At 33.6% G+C, this 22379-nt stretch overlaps 2 protein-coding genes across 2 annotated transcripts; both read left to right on the top strand.

Moving 5' to 3' along the window:
* Positions 1 to 6590: 6590 nt before the first annotated feature.
* On the top strand, positions 6591 to 12395 carry LOC147407835 (uncharacterized). Its single transcript, XM_086436593.1, has 4 exons — positions 6591 to 7506; positions 7599 to 7673; positions 7779 to 7925; positions 10355 to 12395. Exons 3-4 carry the CDS (start codon positions 7877 to 7879, stop codon positions 12313 to 12315), a joined length of 2010 nt encoding a protein of 669 aa, XP_086292719.1. The 5' UTR covers positions 6591 to 7506; positions 7599 to 7673; positions 7779 to 7876; the 3' UTR covers positions 12316 to 12395.
* Positions 12396 to 16187: 3792 nt separating this feature from the next.
* LOC147407836 (fumarylacetoacetase-like) lies at positions 16188 to 19695 on the top strand. The gene is made up of 5 exons (XM_086436594.1): positions 16188 to 16509; positions 17831 to 17909; positions 18144 to 18195; positions 18661 to 18735; positions 19347 to 19695. The coding sequence occupies exons 1-5, from the start codon at positions 16324 to 16326 to the stop codon at positions 19372 to 19374; spliced, it is 420 nt and encodes a 139-aa protein (XP_086292720.1). The 5' UTR covers positions 16188 to 16323; the 3' UTR covers positions 19375 to 19695.
* Positions 19696 to 22379: the final 2684 nt, after the last annotated feature.

Below are 22379 nucleotides of genomic sequence, written 5' to 3' on the forward strand. Positions count from 1 at the left end.
CTGTTGGGTTGACGCTGTAGAACCAGCAGCCTTTTATTTGCATAAAATTACAATATTTTACCTATTGGGTTTTGATAATTTTTCAAATTATGTTTTCCTTTTTGATTACTTGCTTTGTCCCTCCCCAGCCTTACTCGGTCCATTTCTTGCCGACAGACATAGAGAGGTTGTATGCGAATTTGGCAAAGAAAAGTGGGGTGAGATAATTGAATAAGCATCTAGTGACATTTTCAATGATGATATTCGAATATGGATCTTAATATTAAGATTTGATAAATAAATAAATAAAAATCGATCCATATTGGATTGATACCAAGTAAACCTCTATCCAATCTGGACTAGATCCATTGATAGCCCTAACTAGATGTTGAATGTGAAAGCATTTTGATGATTAATATTGGTAATTTTCTTGATCATATAACATTGCTATAAAATTTGGGAGGCATCTTAAATATTTGAAAATTACCCCTTCTTTTAGAGTGGTAAAAATATAATAGATAAGGCTTGGTTTTGGTGAATATTTGAGATACCTGTGCTCTTTTATGAGATTAATAGAAAATGTCTAAAAATGCTCTCATTTTTAACCTCTTACAAAAAATCGTTGATTTTGGTGAGATGGCCAAGACCATGCCTTAGGAGATGTATTGAATTTGAATTCATTCTTAAAATTTTTTCCCAGAAATTACCTGGTGCATGGGGGGGGGGGGGGGGGGGGGGGGAATTGCACATGTCCCAAGGATTAGTTCGATGCTCTAAAATATCTAGATACCTTGGCTAAAAAGAAAATTGTTGTGAAAGGATAAAAATATATATTTGAAACCTCTAACAAAATTTCTCCCCAAAACTCTGGACTTTCTCTTAAAATCATTCCACATTTACCCTCGATTTATTTGACAAAGTAATCTAAGATACAATTTTTTTTTCTTCTTCTCAATTATTTAGAACATGAAACAACATATAATTCAGTAATAAAGAAAGATTTACTGGGCAGACCTATCTTTTGGTTTCTGTTACAAAAACACCCCTTACTTTATCAAATTGGTTACTCAAGAAACCTTTCATTCTAATAAAAAAAATATAGATTAGCCTTACTTGCATAGTAAGATTTGAAATCTTGCTAATTGTCATTGGGCTCACATGGATTATCAACTTGGCTATCTAACAATACAAACTTCTAGATCTCATGGAAAAATTCATATTCAAAAGAAAATAAAATCAAAGAATTTTTTTCTGAGCTTGATTGATGGTGTTGAACATGGATGACAACTAAACTCTCAAATTTAAAGTTGAAATCCAATGGTGAAAATTAATTTTTTTCGTTTATGAATTTTTTTCAAAGTTCTTAGAATTTTGTCCTTTAAAACTGTATGGGATCGAATCATGTTTCTTGATGCCAACAATTGATGCGGAAACTTTCCTTAATAAGTTGGTAAAGAAAGTGTTATTCTTTCTTTAACATACTTGGTATTATCAATCACATTTAAATAAATAAAAAAAACAACCTTGACAATTCTACCCCGATATATATTATTTTACTTTTCTAAAAGTCATATCTTATTCTTGATCTTTGAAGGTTGAAAAAGATGAAATCCAAAGATTGGAGACAAATTTAACTAAGATATCCATCATCTTTAAGTTGTTAACCTCTAAAGTAAATTACTTTTAATATATTCAACCTCGTCTTGGATTGTTCGATATTTCCTCTTTTACCCCTTTTTAACCTAGTTTATTATTTTTTATCTTTTACTCCTTTAATCTCTAAATTCTTTTATTATATCCTTTACCCCTTTAACTCCCACATCAAATTATAGTTTTATAGGGTCAACTTTATTTTTTTTACACTTCATCCTTTATAATTTTTCTATATTTTCTCTTTTACCCCTTCAACTCATTTTATTAGTTTTTATATTTTACCTTTTTAATCTTATAAAATTTTAATAATATCCCTCTAATTTTAATTTTTATGTTTTTACTCTCTTAACCCGAGAGAGGATGTCCGTGTTATACGCACAAACGAACTCTAATTATTTTAATAAGTCCAGTTGAATCACTTTTGAAGTCAACATTTGCTTTTATTTTAACAAAGCTTGAGGTCTTGTTTTACACGTTTCAATGTCTCTTTCATGGTGGATGAGGCTTAGTAAAGCCATTTTTCCTCACTATCTCGGTAAGGAAAGGGTTTCTCTTTATTTATATATAGATAGAGTATACATCTCTACAAGACTTGCTTTTGCTTTAGTTAGTTGCTTTTACTTTTGATGAGTGATTGCTAACCATACGATTCTAGCTGCCTTTTTTTTTATATCATGGACTTGGGCTTTCCGCTTTCAATTTATGGGCCTCTTTCAACGATTAGGCTAGTTCTAGGTTTAGCTATGCTCAAAACAAAGATGATTTTTGAGATATAATTTATTAGTATTTTGTCACATATAAATTTTCAAGAAGGTGGTCCCTAATTATAATAATACTTACTAGATAACATTAGAGAAACTTCTTAATTTACTATAGCTCCTTAATTTTGAGAATTGTCCAATTATTATTATTAGATGGGTAAGCCTATTTTTAATGAGTTCAGTAACTTGGTGTTGGCCGAATCATCCAAGGGTCTTGTTAACCTATGCCCTAAGGGCACACGTTGGAGTGCTATATACTTTGGAAATTGAATTTTGTATCGAAAATGCCGTTAAAAATTACTTCTTTTTTATTTATTTATTATCAAAATACCCTCAGATTAACCATCATCCAATTATTGTGTACAATTGGGTACGTTGAAGTGCAATAAATATACTTTGGCAATTGGATTTTGTACCAAAAATGCCCATAAAAAATTATTTTTTTTACAAAAATACCTTCACTGCATAGCAGTATGTTCGTGGAGTCCGACTTTGAAGTGAGCAGCCTGCTTCAAAATTTGAAGGAACCCTCATCATTATCAGACACGTGGTGAATTAAATTTATTTCACACCCCTACATGTTTACCAAAATTTGAAATACATCCTTGAAAATGCCACACACCACCTAACGAAGAGGGATAGTCACGGAATGGCCGTAGTAGGCTTTGATTGACGTAGCCCCGTTGCTTGCTCAATCAAAGGATGTGAAATAGAGCTTGCTCGACTAACCCTTTCTCCTTACCTAAGGGAAGCGAAGGCAATCAGTCAGAGTACACTTACTAAACAAATAAGGGAGGAAAAAACTAAACAATGCATGTTAGAAGAAACATAAACAATGTTGATCCAATATTCGATTCAAGGAATGTTGAACATCTTTTCTTTAAGATTATACTTGCGTACATTGTGCAATAATTTACCCTTACTCTCTCCACTTGTAGAGGAAAAAAACTTTGAAGATGGAAGCCCACTTTAAAATTTTGAAGGAATCCTCTTTATTAGATTACACGTGACATTTCCAAGGAAGTATTTCAAATTTTGGTGGAAATATAGGGGTGTGAAATAAATTCAAAATGCAACATGTTTTCTAACAGTAGGGTTCCATCAAATTTTAGAAGATGCACTAAACGGATAAATAGAAATGCACAAACTTCAAAATACGGAAAATTGGATATAAAGCACAGTGGTGCACATTCCAAATACTAAGAGTTCGAAATTATGTTTTATGAAACTAAATGTTGTTCATGATAATTAGAGATGAATGTATTCATGATAAATTAAGGGAACGTGGATTTAAAACATTCACGGCAACTCATATTAGTATGAACATGGAAACACACAATAAGTCAAATCAACGTTATTAAAGCAATTCTTACTACCAAGTGGGGATACTTTATGTTTTTCTAAGGGACTACTACACAGTGAGCCTTCATTCTAAAGAAATTTCAAAAGATGACAATTTGCTTTTTTATTTTATTTTTTAATGTCTTATATTTTAATCTAATTAGTCCTCAAAAACACAATAAAAGAGAAGTTCGGTTTAGTTGGATTTCAAAAGATAGCAATTTCCTTTTCAGATACATGACTGAAAAGCATCTATGGTTCTGTGCGCACCTCAACATCAGTAAAGTGTGTAATGCTGTCATTGCAGCAAGTCTCTACTTTGTTTACTCAAGTCACACAATTATTTTTTTTTAAAAGGTTAACAAGGCAGACTCAGACCAGCATAAGAAGAGGTTCAAGGGATTTTGAACCTAGGACCTTGGGAACAACCTCCAGAGAGGCTTACCACAGAGCTAAGTGGTCCTTCTTAATCATACAATTTGTTATTTAGTTAGTTGTGTCTCACAACTTTTCTTTTGAAAGACATTGTGACTCACGGGTGACGATGACTTGAGAGTTCCTGATATAGTAATGTCCTTTTCATCGAGATACATGACTGAAAAACATCTATGATTCGATGTGCACCTCCACATCAGTAAAGTGTGCATTGAGGCCATTCCATCAGGTCTTTACTTTGTTTAGTCAAGTCACCCAATTTGTTATTTAGTTGGTGGTATCTCACAACTTTTCTTTTGAAAGGTATCATGACTCACTGGTGACGACGACTTAAGAGTTTCTGATTCAGCAATTTCCTTTTCATCGAGATACAAGACTGAAAAGCATCTATGGTTATGTGGGCACATCCACGTCAACAAAGTGGGGTCACTCCAACAAGATTCTACTTTGTTTAGTCAAGTTGCAAAACTTGTTATTTAATTGAGTATCGATAACCTGACACTCCCACGTGGCATATTCAAAATACTTTCCTAACATGGCATGTGCCAGAACCATATATTTTCTTTCATCAGGATACACAACTGCAAATATCTGTGGCGATGTGCAATTGTGTATATCCCGGGGCATAAAGTCTATGGTTCTGACACAAGCCACGTCAGGAGAATATTTTGAGTATGCCACGTGGGGGACTCAGATTATCATGACTATTTAGTTAGTCGTATCTCACGACTTTTCATTGAGTCATGATAATTTGACTCCTCCATGTTTCACATTCAAAACACTCTCCTGACGTGGCATGTGCTAGAACCATAGATTTTAGAGTCGTTTTTTGCTTACAAACTCCTCAATGCTTGCCATGTCAAGCATGCAAGAGTAGTTTTGTAACTAATAAGAGTACTTTGGAAAATTATGAATGCCATTCAATACATGTGGGTACATGTGATTGGTGGATTCCAGATTTGTGTGGCTTCTACGAGCAAATATTTTTCTAGATTTTATGCCTCGGGATACACATCTGCATAAATTTTATGGAGATGTGCAGGTGTGTATCCCGAGCCTTAAAATCTATGGTTCTAACACACATCATGTCGGGAGAGTATTTTGAGTATGCCACGTGGGGGAGTCAGAAAATCATTACCCCTTTTGAGTAATGATAAATCCACTCCCCTAATATGACATGTACGAGATTCGTAGATATATACTCATTGGGATACAAAATTACAAAGCCCCATAAAAAGTTTAGATGTGTATCCCAAGGAGTACATATCTACTGGTCTAGCATGTCACGTCAGGGGGAATCGATTGAGTATGCCAGGTGGGAGAGTCATTTTATCACGATTCTACGGCAATATCCATCTTCTAAAACATGGACAAGTTTCCTCCTCAAAAACACTATAAAAAGAGAAGTTGGGTTTAGTTAGATTGCAAGTTAAAATTTAGTGTCTGTCTATCATCATGGAGTGGAGGAGGAGGTCTTCTCTCATGTGTTGTTTGTGGGTTTTGGGGGCATTGGTTAAGTTTGAGGGTTTAGGGTGTTTGGGATGCTTAGAAAAAGAGAGGATCGCTTTACTGAATATCAAAGCCGCATTCAATAACCCAAATGGTTCTTATTTTACTTCATGGGAGAAAGAGAGTGATTGTTGTGTGTGGGAGAGAGTTAAATGTAACAACAACAGCATGAGGAGAGTCATCAGTCTTTCTCTTAAGAATATTAGGGGCTATCAGTTACCAGGCTGGTATTTGAATGCCTCCTTGTTTCTACCCTTTGAAGAACTCATTGGACTTGACTTATCAAACAATTCGCTACTTGGTTGGATTGAAAACGGAGGCACTCTCTCTCTCTCTCACATTTTTTCTAATATTTTAAAAATAACCGTATTATTGGGTTGTTTTACAATTCAAAAAGACTATTATTAAAAAAAAAATGTCATTCTAACACTAATTTTCTCATTTTAATAAAATGTTTTTACCATTATCTAATTTAAAATTCATGAACGTGGTTTAATATTATCTACGGTAAGGTTAACATCATGATTCCCACACATTGATGTAGTTATAGCTTATAAACCTCTAGGTTTTGCAATTCATGTCTAATGATGTTTTCATGGATTTTGATAATATGACACCCTTTCTCTCTCCTGCCCATAGTGGAAAAAAAGAAATTTTTTTGATCTGATCTCCTTGTGACATTCAAAAACATTATTCGATGCAATGGAGTTAGAGGACAAAATTATATGAACTTTAAAATAAATAAATAAAAACAGTTATTTACACTGTTGAATTTTCTTTGGGCTGTTCGGAGATTGTTTGTGGATCTTCGCCTTCCCTCGTTTCTCTTCTTTCCCAGGATAAAAAGGGTTATCCTTTCCTGAGATTGTAGCTGGTCTGGGTCTGCCTTAACCCTGTTGACCTTTCCAAAAAAAAAAAAGAATTTTATTTTTAAATTTGGGTGCTCAATGGCCATCCATTTTCAATTCCTTGGATCAAGTTCGAAAAATATTTTTTTTATGAATATTTTCATGAAATCTAAAAGGCATTGTTGTTGGATTGTCAATGTGGACCCAACGACCCATTTTAAGATTTGAAATCTAAAAAAATAAATATGTGGGCAGAGGACGTGCGAGCAAGAGAGAGAAGAATTCTCTCTATTGTTGACGTTATTTGTTCTACATGTCAAACGTTTGTTGGGCTGTGAGCAAACACGTTAGGGGGCGTGTGCTAAAAAAGGCGTAACATTATCAACACTGTATTTCTTTTAAAGAATTTTAGATAGATTATCAAGATTTGATGATATTTTGAAGAATGGAGATTATATTTCCATACCAACTTTTACTAACGCCACCCCCAAGATGTTTACTAAATCTTTCATGATTAATTTACTTATGAATTGGGATGGCATTAGCAAAATTTGGTGTGGAAATAGAATCTCTCTCTCTCTCTCTCTCTCTCTCTCTCTTTAAAAGAATATCATTAGAAAATGACAAAAAACACCCCTTACTACTATTATAATTAAAAGATAATATTTTTTAGAGCTATTTTCGGAAAGAAATGATTTTTAAGTTTGCAAAAATTATATGACCAAGGGAATATGGATTAAAGTCTATGATTTATACATTGGAATAGTGCATTGACATTGACGAAAACATGTATCTGATCTTTGAGCATTCTCTCTTGTTTGTATACTAAGGTTTCGGTAAATTATCAAGAGTCAACAAATTACGAGTCCTTGTGCTAGATGGTAACTTCTTTACAAGTCTAACATCTTTGGGTGAACTTTCATCTCTTAAGTCTCTGCATCTCAAGGGTAATGAATTACAAGGAGCAATTCCAATTCAAGGTATGTTTAAGTCTTGATGCCCTAATAACATTTGTTTGTAGTTTTATCTCTCAATTTGGATCAGATAATACCATTTTTATTTTCTTTTGTAGAGTTCAATTCATTTAGGAAATTGGAGATTTTGGATCTGGGATATAATAATTTCAATGGCTCCCTACCAATTCAAGGTAAAGAAGGTTTCCTAAGATAACGTGGGCTTTTATTTATGAATTTTTTTTAAAAAAAACAATTAATTTATCTATTTTTCCTCCCTTTTTTTTTTTTTTTTGTAGAGTTCACTACTTTGAGCAAATTGCGATTGTTGGGCCTAGATCATAATAATTTCAGTGGGAGTATTCCTTCATTTATTGGGAATCTGACTTCTCTTCAGATGTTATATTTGTCACACAACAAACTCAATGGCTTCCTACCAACCCAAGGTATATATCTCTCTCTCTCTCTCTCTCTCTCTCGGAATGGACTGATTTTTTATGATGATGATCTCTATAGTCAGAAGATCATCCTCACGAAAAATTAGCAAATTCTAAAACTTCTAACCCATGAAAAGTGCTTAGAAACTAACGGTACAAATTGACGATTCACGATTCTTTATCTTATAAACTAAGGTTAAATTTTAGAATTTACTGATTTTTTGGATTTTCTCACCATAGAGATCATCCTCACAAAAAATCAGCCCAGTATAAAAAATTTAGCCCATATAAGACAAAATGCTTTGTCTAGAATGTTGTACAACACCCACATATATATAGGGAGCGGTTCGACAGCCCTAAAGTTTACCAAGTTTGATGCCAAACATTTTTTGTAAATCACTTTTGATGGGATTAGAAGTTTTGGAATAGGCTGATTTTTTGTGAGGATGATCTCTACGGTGAAGAGATCATCCTCACAAAAAAGACCGTAGAGATCATCCTCACAAAAAATCAGCTCATTTTGAAACTTCTAACCCTAGTTTACAAGTTGAAGAATCGTGGACCGTCCAATTTTTGTAAATTACTTTTGATGGGATTAGAAGTTTTGGAATATGCTGATTTTTGGTGAGGATGATCTCCTCATCATAGAGATCATCCACACAAAAAATAAGCTCATTCCAAAGCTTCTAACCCATATTTTGAAAAAATGTTTGGCACCAAACTTGGCAAACTTTAGGATTGCTAAACCGCCACATATATATATATATATATATATAAATAGGGTGATGTTCGGAGGCCCTAAAGAGAGTCAAACATTCGAATGATCTTTATAATAAGGAGATCAGCCTCACCTAAAATCAACTCATTCCAAAACTTCTAATCCCATCAAAAGTAATTTACAAAAATCGGATGGCCCACGATTCTTCAACTTGTAATTAGCGTTAGAAATTTTGAAATGGGCTGACTTTTAGAGATCATCTTCACCAAAAATTAGCTCATTCTAGAACTTCTAACCCTTATTTTGAAAATGTTTGACTCTCTTTAGGGCCTCCAAACGCTTCCCAAATATATATGTAAGGGTGGCGTTAGGAGGTCCTAAAGAGAGCCAAACATTTTTTTAATGTTTCAGCCCAATCTAAAACTTCTAACCCCATCAAAAGTGATTTATAAATTAATAGTAGAAATTGATAGTCTACAATTCTAATCCACATTTGATGGGATTAGAAGTTTCATATTCGGTTGATTTTTTATGAGGATGATCTCTTCACCACAGAAATCGTCCTCACAAAAAATCAGCTCATTCCAAAACTTCTAACCAATATAGGACAAACATGCTGGCTCTCTTTCGAATGGGACCTTATATACATTCCATAATGTTATGTTAGTGATCTCTAGACTACTTTTTTATATTATAAATATATCTAAAAGTATATTTCTATTTTATCTTTAAGTATAAAACACATACTTTATTGTCATTCTGCAATAATATTTTTCTAACGAATAATGCTGAAGTGACCTCATGCTAGAACCTCACATCGCACTTCTTGATGTGTAAGTGTATGAGAACAGGAGATACTTTCATCGAGATATGAGTGAAAAAGCATCGATGGTTCTTATACACTTTCACGTGAAGAAGTGCGATATGTGGTCAATCTAGCACCACTCTTTTCTAATATCATGAAAACTCAGAAAAAAAAAAAATGAATTAAACTATGATATTACACTAGAATAGTGAAACATGTGGGCCTTATATGAGTTGTGAACTTAATTTCTTACAAGTTACACCCAATGGTGGGATTCACATGAAGATCATGCTAGCTGTATAATCAAATCACAAATTGAAGAATGTTGAATTAAACTTATAATTCATTTGGATGATTTTAACATTTCAAATTTAAGTCAACTTATAATAGTTTAAAAATGTCGAAATGTACTAAATTTTTGTATAACAGCCTTCACAAACCTTATTATGAGGTTGGAATTGTTGTTAAACCATTTTACAATAGAAAATCAATAGGACCTTGTAACATGCTACAATACACGCCTTTAGAGAAATTAAATTGTCCGTGCAACTTTGAAAATGAGTTGAACCCATTGAGTCATTTTTCATGATTTACCTGATCTTGAATAAATTACGTATATAACGGGATCAAGTTTATGGACCATCAGCAAGATAAAAAAATGGTAGATCAAAGACAAGGAGGTCCCAGTTTCACCCAAGTCCACCAATGACCACAAAATCGAGAAGGAGATTTATTATGTGTCGTGCTATCCATGATCTTAGATATGAGATCATGGTTTCTTAATTGTGTTTAGGGTCTAATAATGCATTCTCAATTACTTTAAGTGCATCTTTATCATACAGTATGTGCATCACACTCCCTTCACTAGTGTTTATATATATATTCAACTAACACTTTCTTCATTTATTGCTCTAGGTTTGTGCAAATTGAAAATCCTTCAAGTGTTAGATCTCGGTTACAATGGACTTGAGGGAAATCTTTCAACATGTCTCGGCAACTTGACATCCCTTCGTCTAATGGATGTCTCTCATAACCAATTGGAAGGAGAGATTCCTTCATCTCTGATCCTTGGTCTCACATCGCTTCAGTTCCTTTCTCTTTCTAAAAATCGATTTGAGGGTCTAATATCACTTGGTTTATTTGCCAACAACTCTAAGCTCGAGTATTTCAGTCTTACTAATGGAAATGACCAACTTGAGGTGGAAACTGAATATCCACCTTGGATCCCTCAATTTCAACTTAAATTTCTTAGGTTATCAAATTGTAACCTAAGAAACCCAATTGGTTCCATTCCTAGCTTTTTGTACAACCAATACAATTTGAGACAAGTTTTTCTATCCGAGAATAACTTGAAAGGAAAGTTCCCATCATGGATACTGGGGAACAATACAAGGTTGGAAGCTTTAGATCTCAGCTATAACTCCTTCATAGGTCCTCTTGATTTGCCATCCAATTCCAACAACACTAACATACGTCTACTCGACATTTCCTACAACCAAATTCACACAAAACTTCCTTCGAACATTGGTGAAATCCTTCCAAATTTGCATTTCTTAAACCTGGCTGAAAATTCCTTGCAAGGTAGTCTACCTCAGTCGCTTGGTGACATGAGAAGCTTGTTAGCATTGGATCTATCGAAAAATAAATTGTCAGGTAAAGTTCCAAATTGGATTGGAAATTTGTCGAACTTGAGGTCACTTGTCATGCCTAAAAATTATTTTGAAGGTCATATTCCAATTGGTTTTTGCAAACTGAACAAACTTCACTTCCTTGACCTTTCTCAAAATAATCTTGATGGGACCATACCTTCTTTCACCAATTTATCATCTTTGAAATACTTACATTTGCAAAAGAACGGTTTTACCGGACCACTATCAAATGTTTGGACCCTAAATTCCTCCATGTTGTCAATAGATATGAGAGAGAACAATTTGTTTGGTAGCATTCCAAATTGGATCAATACTCTTTCAAATTTGAGAATTCTTCTCTTGAGAGGAAATCTTCTTCAAGGTCCCATTCCAGTTGAGTTATGTCAACTAGTCAAGTTAGGTATTATGGACCTTTCTCAAAACAAACTTTCTGGATCAATACCTTCTTGCTTGAGCAACGTATCATTCGGTAAAGCACGGAGTATAGATGATGTTTTTAGTCCGGATAACTATATAGAAACATTATATTCAGCACAACTGACGTTTCACATACTTGACACTATTATACGACTCACTAATTTATATTCAATTTCCGGCGTGCAAGAAGAAGTGGAGTTCATAACAAAAAGTAGGTCCGAATCTTACCATGGTAACATTCTTTACTTCATGTCAGGCATGGACCTATCATGGAATAGACTAACAGGTCATATTCCATCAGAAATTGGAAATTTAAGTGAGATTCATTCGTTGAATCTATCCCACAATTATTTAACAGGGTCAATTCCAGAATCATTTTCCAACCTGAAGCAAGTAGAGAGCCTAGATCTTTCTCACAACAGATTGAGTGGGACAATCCCTCCACAGTTGACAGATCTAACTTTTTTGTCAGTCTTCTCGGTGGCTCACAACAATTTATCTGGTATGACACCAGGGACAAAGAATCAGTTTGAGACATTTAATGAAACTAGCTACGAAGGAAACTCTTTTCTTTGTGGACCTCCATTACAAAAAAGTTGCAACACTACTGGAACACAATCATTGGTGCCAAGACCTTCAAAAGCAGGAGAAAATGACACAAGCAGCAATTTCTATATGAGTTTTGCAATATCATATATTGTCGGGTTGCTGGGATACTTTGCACTTCTCTACTTCAATCCCCGTTGGCGAGAAATTTGGTTTGGTTACATAGATGCATGTATTGCTTCCTTTCATCATCGTATTACTTGATGTCGTTCATTCTTCGTAAACTACGTGGCCATGTACTTAAATAACTTCAATGTTACTGCTAGAATGTATTTTATTCTATATATTTTTGTTCCCTTTTTGAATCAAAATCAAGGCAAGTATCCTCATCATATTTACATGAAATTTTGTCTTGCCTTCTAAAACACCAGTGGCCCACTAAAATTATTGGGAAGTTAGTGGCACAGGTTGATGACTTTAAGTAGATTATGTTGAGATCATATTTAATGAAAACATAGTTCTAGCCCATATAACTAATTTGTTGTACGGAGAATGCTTTGATTGTTGTGATGCATAAAATAATTTATAAATTAAATATTGATACAATATTAAAACATAGGCAAATGATAAAAATGAATTAAACTTATTATTGAAAATAATCGCATCACATCCTTTTATAGAGAGAATATAGAATAAGATACATATTTTATGATAAGTTGTCAATGTGCATGTAGCCAAATTGCTTATTCTAATTGAAAAGGGTCTCTCTCTCTCTCTCTCTTCATATATGGACTAGAAGTTTTGGAATAGGCTGATTTTTTGTGAGAATGATCACTATGGTGAGGAGATCATCCTCACAAAAAATCCAGCCCATTCTGAAACTTATAACCACATCAAAAGTGATTTACAAATAATTGACAGTCCACAATTCTTAAATTTGTAAAATGTGATTAGAAGTTTTAGAATAGGCTGATTTTTTGTGAGGACGATCTCTTCATCATAGAGATCATTCTGACAAAAATCAGCCTAATCCTTATATTGAAAAATGTTTGGCTTTCTTAAATTTGTAAAATGTGAGCATTCAGAGGCCCTAAAGAGAGTCAAACATTTTTCAATATATGGGTTAGGCTGATTTTTGTGATGATCCCCTATATATATATATATATATAGGGTCAGGTTCAAGGGCCATGTGAGAAAACATGTAAGAAAACTTTCGTTTTTCAAAATAAGGGTTAGAGGTTTTGGATTGAGCTGATTTTTTGCAAAGATGGTCACTATGATGAGAAGATCATCCTCACAAAAAATCAGCTCAATCAGAAACCTCTAAATCCATCAAAAGTGATTTACAATTAGTGATAAAAATTGAAAAAAAATCGACGGTCCACATTCTAAATCACTTTTAATGGGGTTAGAAGTTTCAGATTGGGCTGATTTTTTTTTTTTGGATGATCTTCCCATCATAGAGATCATCCTCACAAAAAATCAGCTCAATCTAAAATTTCTAACCCATATTTTAAAATTTTATTTACCACCGAAAGTTTTCTTACATGTTTTCTCACATGGCCCTTGAACCTGACCCATATATATATGGGTAGCGATCCATGGCCAACAGTTTGGCAAACATTTTGGCAAACACATTTTTCAAAACATGGGTTAGAGGTCTTGGAATGGGCTGATTTTTGGTGAGGATGATCTCTACGGTGAGGAGATCATCCTCACCAAAAATCAGCTCATTCCAAAACTTCTAACCTCATCAAAAATGATTTACAAAAAATGGACGGTTCACGATTTTTCAACTCGTAAAATGGGGCTAGAAGTTTTGGAATGAGCTGATTTTTGGTGAGGATGATCTCCTCACCGTAGAGATCATCCTCACCAAAAATCAGCCCATTCCAAGACCTCTAACCCATGTTTTGAAAAAGTGTTTGCCAAAATGTTTGCCAAACTGTTGGCCACGGATAGGGACCCTATATATATATATATATATATTGAACTAATGACTATTCACGATTCCATATTGAATCAATTTCATACCAGTTCCAAACTAGAGGAATGTTATGGTAAACCTTCATTTAAAACGATGTGGTAAAAAGCGACATACGGCTTGAAGGACATGATCAGTTGTGGATTATTACATCCGCCATTTGATTATATATAATATAGGATATAGGATATAGGAATGAAGGTGCTCTTGGCTCGACATAGTTTGTTCTGTTCTACTAGAACGTCCATTTTGTTGGGTTATAATGGAAATAGTACGTGATGAAGCTCGAGCAGAAAGTATTATATATATATATATAAACACACACACAAATAGCTATATATATTATTGATTTTCCACCACTCAACATTTGTATTTGATAATAATGAAAAGACAATAGCATTTTTAACATTTCTTGTAAAAGTTAAATACAATTTATTCATCCTCCCATAAAATTTAAAAATAAATGTCAAAATATTACCTTTTGAACTTTGTTAATAAACTCATTTGATAATAGTGTGTAAGCACCATATTTATTTTGGAATTGCCTTGCTATGCAGATAATGTACAAGGTAATAAATGCTTCGAAGACTTGGAATTTGTTTCTTTGCTGTGTTAAAGTAATATATATATAATGTCACAATTGTAGAAACATGACCAATAGAATGAGGTTTTGAATCTAGATTCTGAAATCAATTTCAACAATTCGACTTTAAAATCAAAATCTAGCAAACTGAATCAATTTATTGAATTCCAATAGCTTAAACCATTATCATTTAACAAAATGGAAACTAATATGGGTTTTGGGAAACCAGTGAAGCCTTATCTCTATCACGAGGAATAGTGAATTTTATGGCCATTATTTGTACACTCACATCTGCTGCCAAACGTTGTCATGATCAACAGTAAGTCACAAGTCGCGAAAAACAACTGCCCAAGGATGTTTTCATACACTCTGGATTTCTAGTCTTCCCACTCCTTACATTTTATCAAATTACAATCTTAGTTTGAGAGGTCAATTACCTTTGAAATCTAAACGCAATTTTGTTCCCTCTTCCCTCTCAATTCTCACACTTTTCTTAGTTATTCCCTCCCAATTGAGAAATGGAATTTTCCTCCTCCCATCTTCTTCCCTTCTCCTCTTCTCTGAAGATAAGAAAATAAAGTTTCTCAACACCAACATGAACAAGTTCTTGCAATGGGGTTTTACTAAATACCCACCTATACCTCTCCTAAATCTAAATCCTAATGTTGTAATGTAAACAAACAAATCAAAATATACATATATCTTCAGGTTCTTATCTCCACATCAATGGAAAAAATAAAAAATAAACCCAAAGATAAGGAAAACTATCTTTAGAACTCCATTATTTCTAATGGATAAATTGATTGGGGGAGGGGGGGTTTTCTTTAAAATCTAAAAGTCAGAAAATAATGGATAACATAGATCAAAGCAACCCCCAACATGATCTGAAATTCTTCATTGCACCCTAAATGCACATCCCCAAGCACTGGATGCAACAATAGCCTTTAAAACTTGCAGAAGAGACTCAAAATTGGTGCTCTTCTGTTTGTTTTAAATCACTAGTTTCTTCTAATTTTCACTAAAATTTCCATTATTTTTCTTTCATCCTTATATCCAGCTCAAGAACACAAGAACATAAAAACAAGACAAACTTAGAAGCAATTTAAGAGCTTGAGACGCAAACCTGGTGAGGTTTCGTATGCTCTAAATATAGGGTTTTTTTTTATATTCCCAAATTCGATCGATTTCAATGTCCTTGAAGCTGTAGAGACACAGAATCGTTGCGGCCTGGAGATTGAAGACTCAACCACGGAGATCCAAGTTCAATCAATCAGAGAGAGAGAGAGAATCCAATGTGTTTAGTGGCACTATTACGAATGCACCTAATTCATTGATAAACAATGGATGAAAATATCCATTGGGAAAAAATGATACCCAAAAATCGTCTCTTCACATAATAAAAAATAATAAACTTGTTACTGGCAACCCAACTCTACTTGTTACACTCATTTAAATAAAAATCCCCCAATGAAATACAGTGGAATAGAAAAATATAAATATATACATTTTAATTAATTTCATTTATTTCAACAAAAAAAAAAAAAAAAAGGGAATATTCATTATCAAACTTATTTTTTATTACAATTTTTGTCGAATTTGGTCGAACAATGGATTGAATCTGAGCTTTGCTCTTTGTAATCCGGCGAGGCGTGTTGTTTTTATCATTCATCCATATCAACATCCTCATATCTGCTACGCTCATTCTATGAATGTGTTGTTTCTTCCAAATACACTTGAAAACCTTCCGTACGGTATCTTCAAGCCTCTACAAGGCGGAGCAGAACCTCGTCCCTGCGTCGCAATAGGTGACTTTGTCTTGGATCTCTCTGCGATCGCTTCTGCTGGTCTCTTCAATGGCACAATTCTCAAGAACTCTGATTGCTTTCACCAGGTTCTCCTAATTTATTTCTGTTCGTTTAGTTTGATTTCGATTTCGATCATGTTTGTTGATTTTTCTGAATTTTGTGTGAATTTGATTAAGTCTAGTAGAATGTAAACTGTTTTGTTAATGATCGGTTACTGCGTTTCGTGTTCTTGCAAGTTTTGTTAGAGAAAATGATTTTCCAGATAATTTATTTTACTTCTTACGAAGTGGATTTTGGGGATCTTGGATTTATGTAAAATGTGAACTAACTGACAATTTTTATGGAAGAAGTAAAAATTACTCTGGAAGGATCGATGATACGAACCGAACACATATATGAGAAGCACAGAGAGGTGTTTGAGCAAAGCCAATCCAAGGCTTCAAATTGGCTTCTTCTTCATTTTGAAGACTCTGAAGTCCGAACCACTTTTGAACTCCAACTAGATTCATCTTTAAATCACTATTCATTCTCTCAAACACTATTTACTTGCTTACAAAAATAAAAGAATAAAGGGGGAGAATAACATGTTGGGGAAAAAAATGATATTTAAAACATATTCCATTAAATAAAAAAAAAAGGTTAAAATTGATATTTATGAAAAAATGGGGATATACTAGATATTTAAAAAAGGTAAAGAGTGATAGAGATTGGCTCTATATATATATGTGAAGACTTGAGTAGTGATATAGGGTTGAAATCTTCATTTTGAAGACCAATTGGAGTTTGGTTTGGATTTCGGAAGGCTCCATTTCTAAATATAGAGATTTGAAGACTGGTTGGAGTTGCTCTTATTTGTCTGGCTGGTGGCCGAGGTGATCCACTTTGCGGTGGCTTTGGGTAAAAATTACTCTGAAAGGATCATACTGATACGAACCTAACCAATGCACCAAAAGCATCTAGATGTTAATGATGTGTAAGGTTAAGTCTTTATCTCTTAGGGCTCATAACATACAACAATGCCCTGCAACCAACGGCCATGTTATCTCACTTGTTGCTGCTCTCAATCTGATACCCTTCATCTGGAGACCCCCCACCCCCAGTCCTTTCCCAAGGACTTTAAAGCTGCGGGCACTTGGTAGTCCTTTCTCCAAGTTATTCCTTTCGAGTTTCAAACCTGAGACGTGGTTTTGGCTCTTATAGTTACACAATTTGAAAAGAATCTAACCAATACAACAAAAGCACTTGATCGTTAACACATTTCTTTTGTATGAGTTTATGTATTTGTTAGCACATTTAGAGTTTGTTTGAATTGTCTTTTTGTGTCCATACTCGGCCCTCCACATAGACATTTTTATTTTTTATTTTTTGAATAATATAGTGGACTAATTCCTTTGATTTTGTTGCTAGATTAATCTTAACAAGTTTCTGGGAATGGGACAACCTGCTTGGAAGGAAGCTCGTGCAACAATTCAAAAGCTATTGTCATGTACACTTATATTCACTTTTTGATCATTAACTAGATTCATCTGTTTCTGTTTTTTGTTCTTTTTCATTAGTGAGGTTGAAACTTGTTATAGGAAAAAAAAATTTGGAGAATTTGAGAAGCATTCTCACTTCTTGCAATATTTTCTTTTACATAGTGAAGGAATAATTGCTCTCATGAAAAGCTCCTTGTGTGATTCTAATATAAACGAGTCATCAGAGTTATTTTTCAATGCAGCTGATGAGCCAGCATTACGTGACAATGCAGATTTGAGGCACTTTTGCCAATGGTAAGGCATATTCATGATCTGGTTGAAACCTGCCTTCACCTACTAATAACCAACCACTAACCCATTTGCCCAGTAAAAAAGAAAACACTACAACTTCCGCAGTTGTGTCTGTATTTGTTTGTAATAGGGATTATTTTTGCCAAACAGACTAAGGTCGAAATGCTTCTCCCTACTTTAATAGGGGATTACACAGACTTCTATTCCTCTATGCATCATACAAAGAATTGTGGTACCATATTTCGAGGTCCAGAGAATCCAATTCCATTAAACTGGTATGCTGAGTTTGAAGTTTTTATATTAAAATATACCTAACAAGTTGACTAAAATGTTGGGGTTATGTTGGATTACTATACTGTATTACCTACAAAATGACATTCATGAGTGCCATTTTGTATTTCTGCTAAATGCTAATGTCCTCAATCCATTGTTTTCATCATCCAGATAAGAATTTGATTCACTTTTCAGGTTTCACCTCCCTATTGCATATCATGGACGAGCATCATCAATTGTTATATCTGGGACTGATATTATACGGCCAAGGTGAGCAAAATCCCTTCAACCTTTTTATATTTTTGTTTCTTAGATTACCTTGCACTCAAAGGTTTCAGTGGGCACAAAGACCATGTTTTGACAATGTAGCTAAGGAATTACTATGATCTTCAATGTTCCTCTAGTTGTCTGGACAAAGAGAAGACCATTACTGGTACTCAGATTCGTGGTAGGATCCAGAGGATAATCATTAAATTCTCAGCCTCACAGATTGCATTCTTGTGATAAGTTGATGCGTAGGGTTTTTACCCTTTTCAGTAAGTCAACCTCCCAGTGATGAGTAAGCATAAATACTAAGTCCAAGGAAGAAAACTATGTTATTCAACTTCATTGTAGGCATTTGGGATGCCTTCACTTTTCAGCTTATTAATAACCTTTTTCTTACTTATCATTATTGTTTGGATTTTTTGTCTCCTATTATCCTTTCCAGTGTCGGAAATAAATGTGGTTCACATCACTGCTGACTAGTTATTTATCTCATATTCTCCTTATTTAAACTAAGCTGTTTTACTTGAGTCGGACAATCCCTCCACAGTTGACAGATCTAACTTTTTTGGCAGTTTTCACGGTGGCTCACAACAATTTATCTGGTATGACACCAGGGACAAAGAATCAGTTTGGGACATTTAACGAAACTAGCTACTAAGGAAACTCTCTTCTTTGTGGACCTCCATTACAAAAAGGTTGCAACACTACTGGAACACAATCATTGGTGCCAAGACCTTCAAAAGCAGGAGAAAATGACCCAAGCAGCAATTTCTATGAGTTTTGCAATATCGTATATTGTCGGGTTGCTGGGATACTTTGCACTTCTCTACTTCAATCCCCGTTGGCGAGAAATGTGGTTTGATTACATAGATGCATGTATTGCTTCCTTTCATCATTGTATTACATGATGTCGTTCGTTCTTCGTAAACTACATGGCCATGTACTAAAATATCTTCAATGTTACTGCTAGAATGTATTTTATTCTATATATGTTTGTTCCCTTCTTTGAATCAAAATCAAGGCAAGTATCCTCATCATATTTACATGAAATTTTGTCTTGCCTTCTAAAACACCAGTGGCCCACTAAAATTATTGGGAAGTTAGTGGCACAGGTCGATGACTTTAAGTAGATTATGTTGAGATCATATTTAATGAAGACATAGTTCTAGCCTGTATAACTAATTTGTTGTGTGGAGAATGCTTCGATTGTTGTGATGCATAAAGTAATTTATAAATTAAATATTGATACAATATTTGTAGGATATTAAAACATAGGCAAATGATAAAAATGAATTAAACTTATTATTGAAAATAATCACATCACATCCTTTTATAGAGAGAATATAGAATAGAAACATATTTTATCATAAGTTGTCAATGTGCTTGTAGCCGAATTGCTTATTCTAATTGAAAAGGGTCTCTCTCTCTCTCTCTCTCTCTCAATAAATGGACTAGATGTTTCGGAATTAACTGATTTTTTGTGAGGATGGTCATTGTGGTGAGGAGATCATCCTCACAAAAAATCCAGCCCATTCTAAAACTTATAACCACATCAAAAGTGATTTACAAATAATTGATGGTCCACGATTCTTAACTTAGTAAAATATGGTTAGAAGTTTCAGAATGGGCTGATTTTTTGTGAGGATAATATCCTCATCATAGAGATCATCCTCACAAAAATCCGCCTAACCCATATATTGAAAGATGTTTGGCTCTCTTTAGAGCCTTCCAATGCTCCACTATATATATATATTGAGCCAATGACTATTAATGATTCTATATTGAATCAATTCTATACCGTTTCCAAACTAGAGGAATGTTATGGTAAAACTTCATTTAAAACGATGTGGTAGAAAGCAATGTGCAACTTGAAGGACATGATCATGGATTATTTACATTCACCATTTGCTTATATATATAATATAGGATATAGGATACAGGAATGAAGGTGCTTTTATTAGAACGTCCATTTATTGGGTTACAATGGAAATAGTACGTGATGAAGCTCGAGCAAAAAGTATTACACACACACACACACACAAATAGGTATATATATATTATTGATTTTCCACCACTCAACATTTGTATTTGATAATAATGAAAAAACAATAGCATTTTTAACATTTCTTGTAAAAGATAAATACAATTTATACATCCTCCCGTAAAAATTTAAAAAAAAAAAAAAAAAAACCGAAATATTACCTTTTGAACTTTGTTAATAAACTCACTCAATAATAGTATTTATTTTTTAGTGATTCAAAATGAGTTCATATTCCATTCCTTCCATTTATGTTCTTTAGTGTATGATTCTAACTCTTTTAAGACTTTCAAGTTGAATATTTCTTCTAACTGAGATTCTAATCGCCTTCATTAAATACTGTCAAACCATCTTAATTAGTCAAATGTGCTCATTTCAAATTTAACTTGTCCTATTATTTTCACTCATCTATTTTAAGGGGCATTTGATTCAGTTCTAGAATCTACTTCTTGCTCATAATCTGATGTTACATTTGGTTTGGATTATAAAAATGATTTTCCCCCATAATCAGGAATCAACTAAAATAGGAACAACATTGAGTTTGTTTATTGAGATTTTGGAATTTTTTTCTTGTTTGTGTTAAAGTAACATGAATGTATATGTTTTTTTTTTTTTTTTTGGGTTGCATATCTAATAGTTAATGTCACAATTGTAGAAACATGACCAATAGAATGAGGTTTTGAATCTAGATTCTGAAATCAATTTCTAAAAGAGCATAGCCAAATGAGATTCTGGATTCTGAAAATCAATTTCAACAATTTGACTTTAAAATCAAAATCTAACTAACTGAATCAATTTATTGAATTCCAATCGCTTAAGTAATGAAGTTGATAAAGTAGGGGAGCTCCTCCAATAAAAATAGAATAGATAGGTCCGTCCGTCTGGTGAATCTCTCAATCAATCTGTGCGGAGAATAGAGGGTGACAAAAAGAAGAGTTGATATTTGCACCCCAATTTTTACTTATTACACCCCAATTAAAAATATATTTTTTTAAAATGAATGATTGAGAATAAATAAAAGTTTGGGTCTCATCAGAAGTTCTCTCATTTTTTTTCGTTTGATTTCTATTTTTAGGTTTTGGATTCTATATGAGCCTAATCCTACTTATAAATAACAATTAAAATTGTTTAAATGAGTGTTATAATATTTTATAATATTGAGATAATAACTTGAGTCAAATCTCTATAATATTGTGTGGACTTTGGACAGTATGTTTTAATTTTTAATTGGGGTGTTATAAACAATTTATGAAAATTGGTTGTGATAAATAAAAGTTTACGAAAAATGATTTTTGGCAAGAGGCCGTGAGTAATTCTTGTGTTTATCCCTTTCTATTAGTCTTTCAGCATAGACCACTGTAAAGTGAGCAAATAACCAATGTTAGAGCATCTCCAAACCTAACAAACTCTACCTGTACCATAAATGAGCTTTTCGGGTAGATTGGATTGTAATTATGGATATTTATGAAGTGGTTACCTCAACCGTGCTATCCTTACTCTTACTTATAATTTTTTTAAATATTTTTTTTATTTAATTTAATTTTTAAATAAAATTAAAAAAAATTAAAATTCTTGTCCTCCAAAATTCAAATTTCTCTTTCGTCAAAGT

This window comes from Akebia trifoliata, chromosome 3, assembly GCF_017979445.1.
Source record: "Akebia trifoliata isolate Shusen 1 chromosome 3, ASM1797944v1, whole genome shotgun sequence".
Lineage (NCBI taxonomy): Eukaryota > Viridiplantae > Streptophyta > Magnoliopsida > Ranunculales > Lardizabalaceae > Akebia > Akebia trifoliata.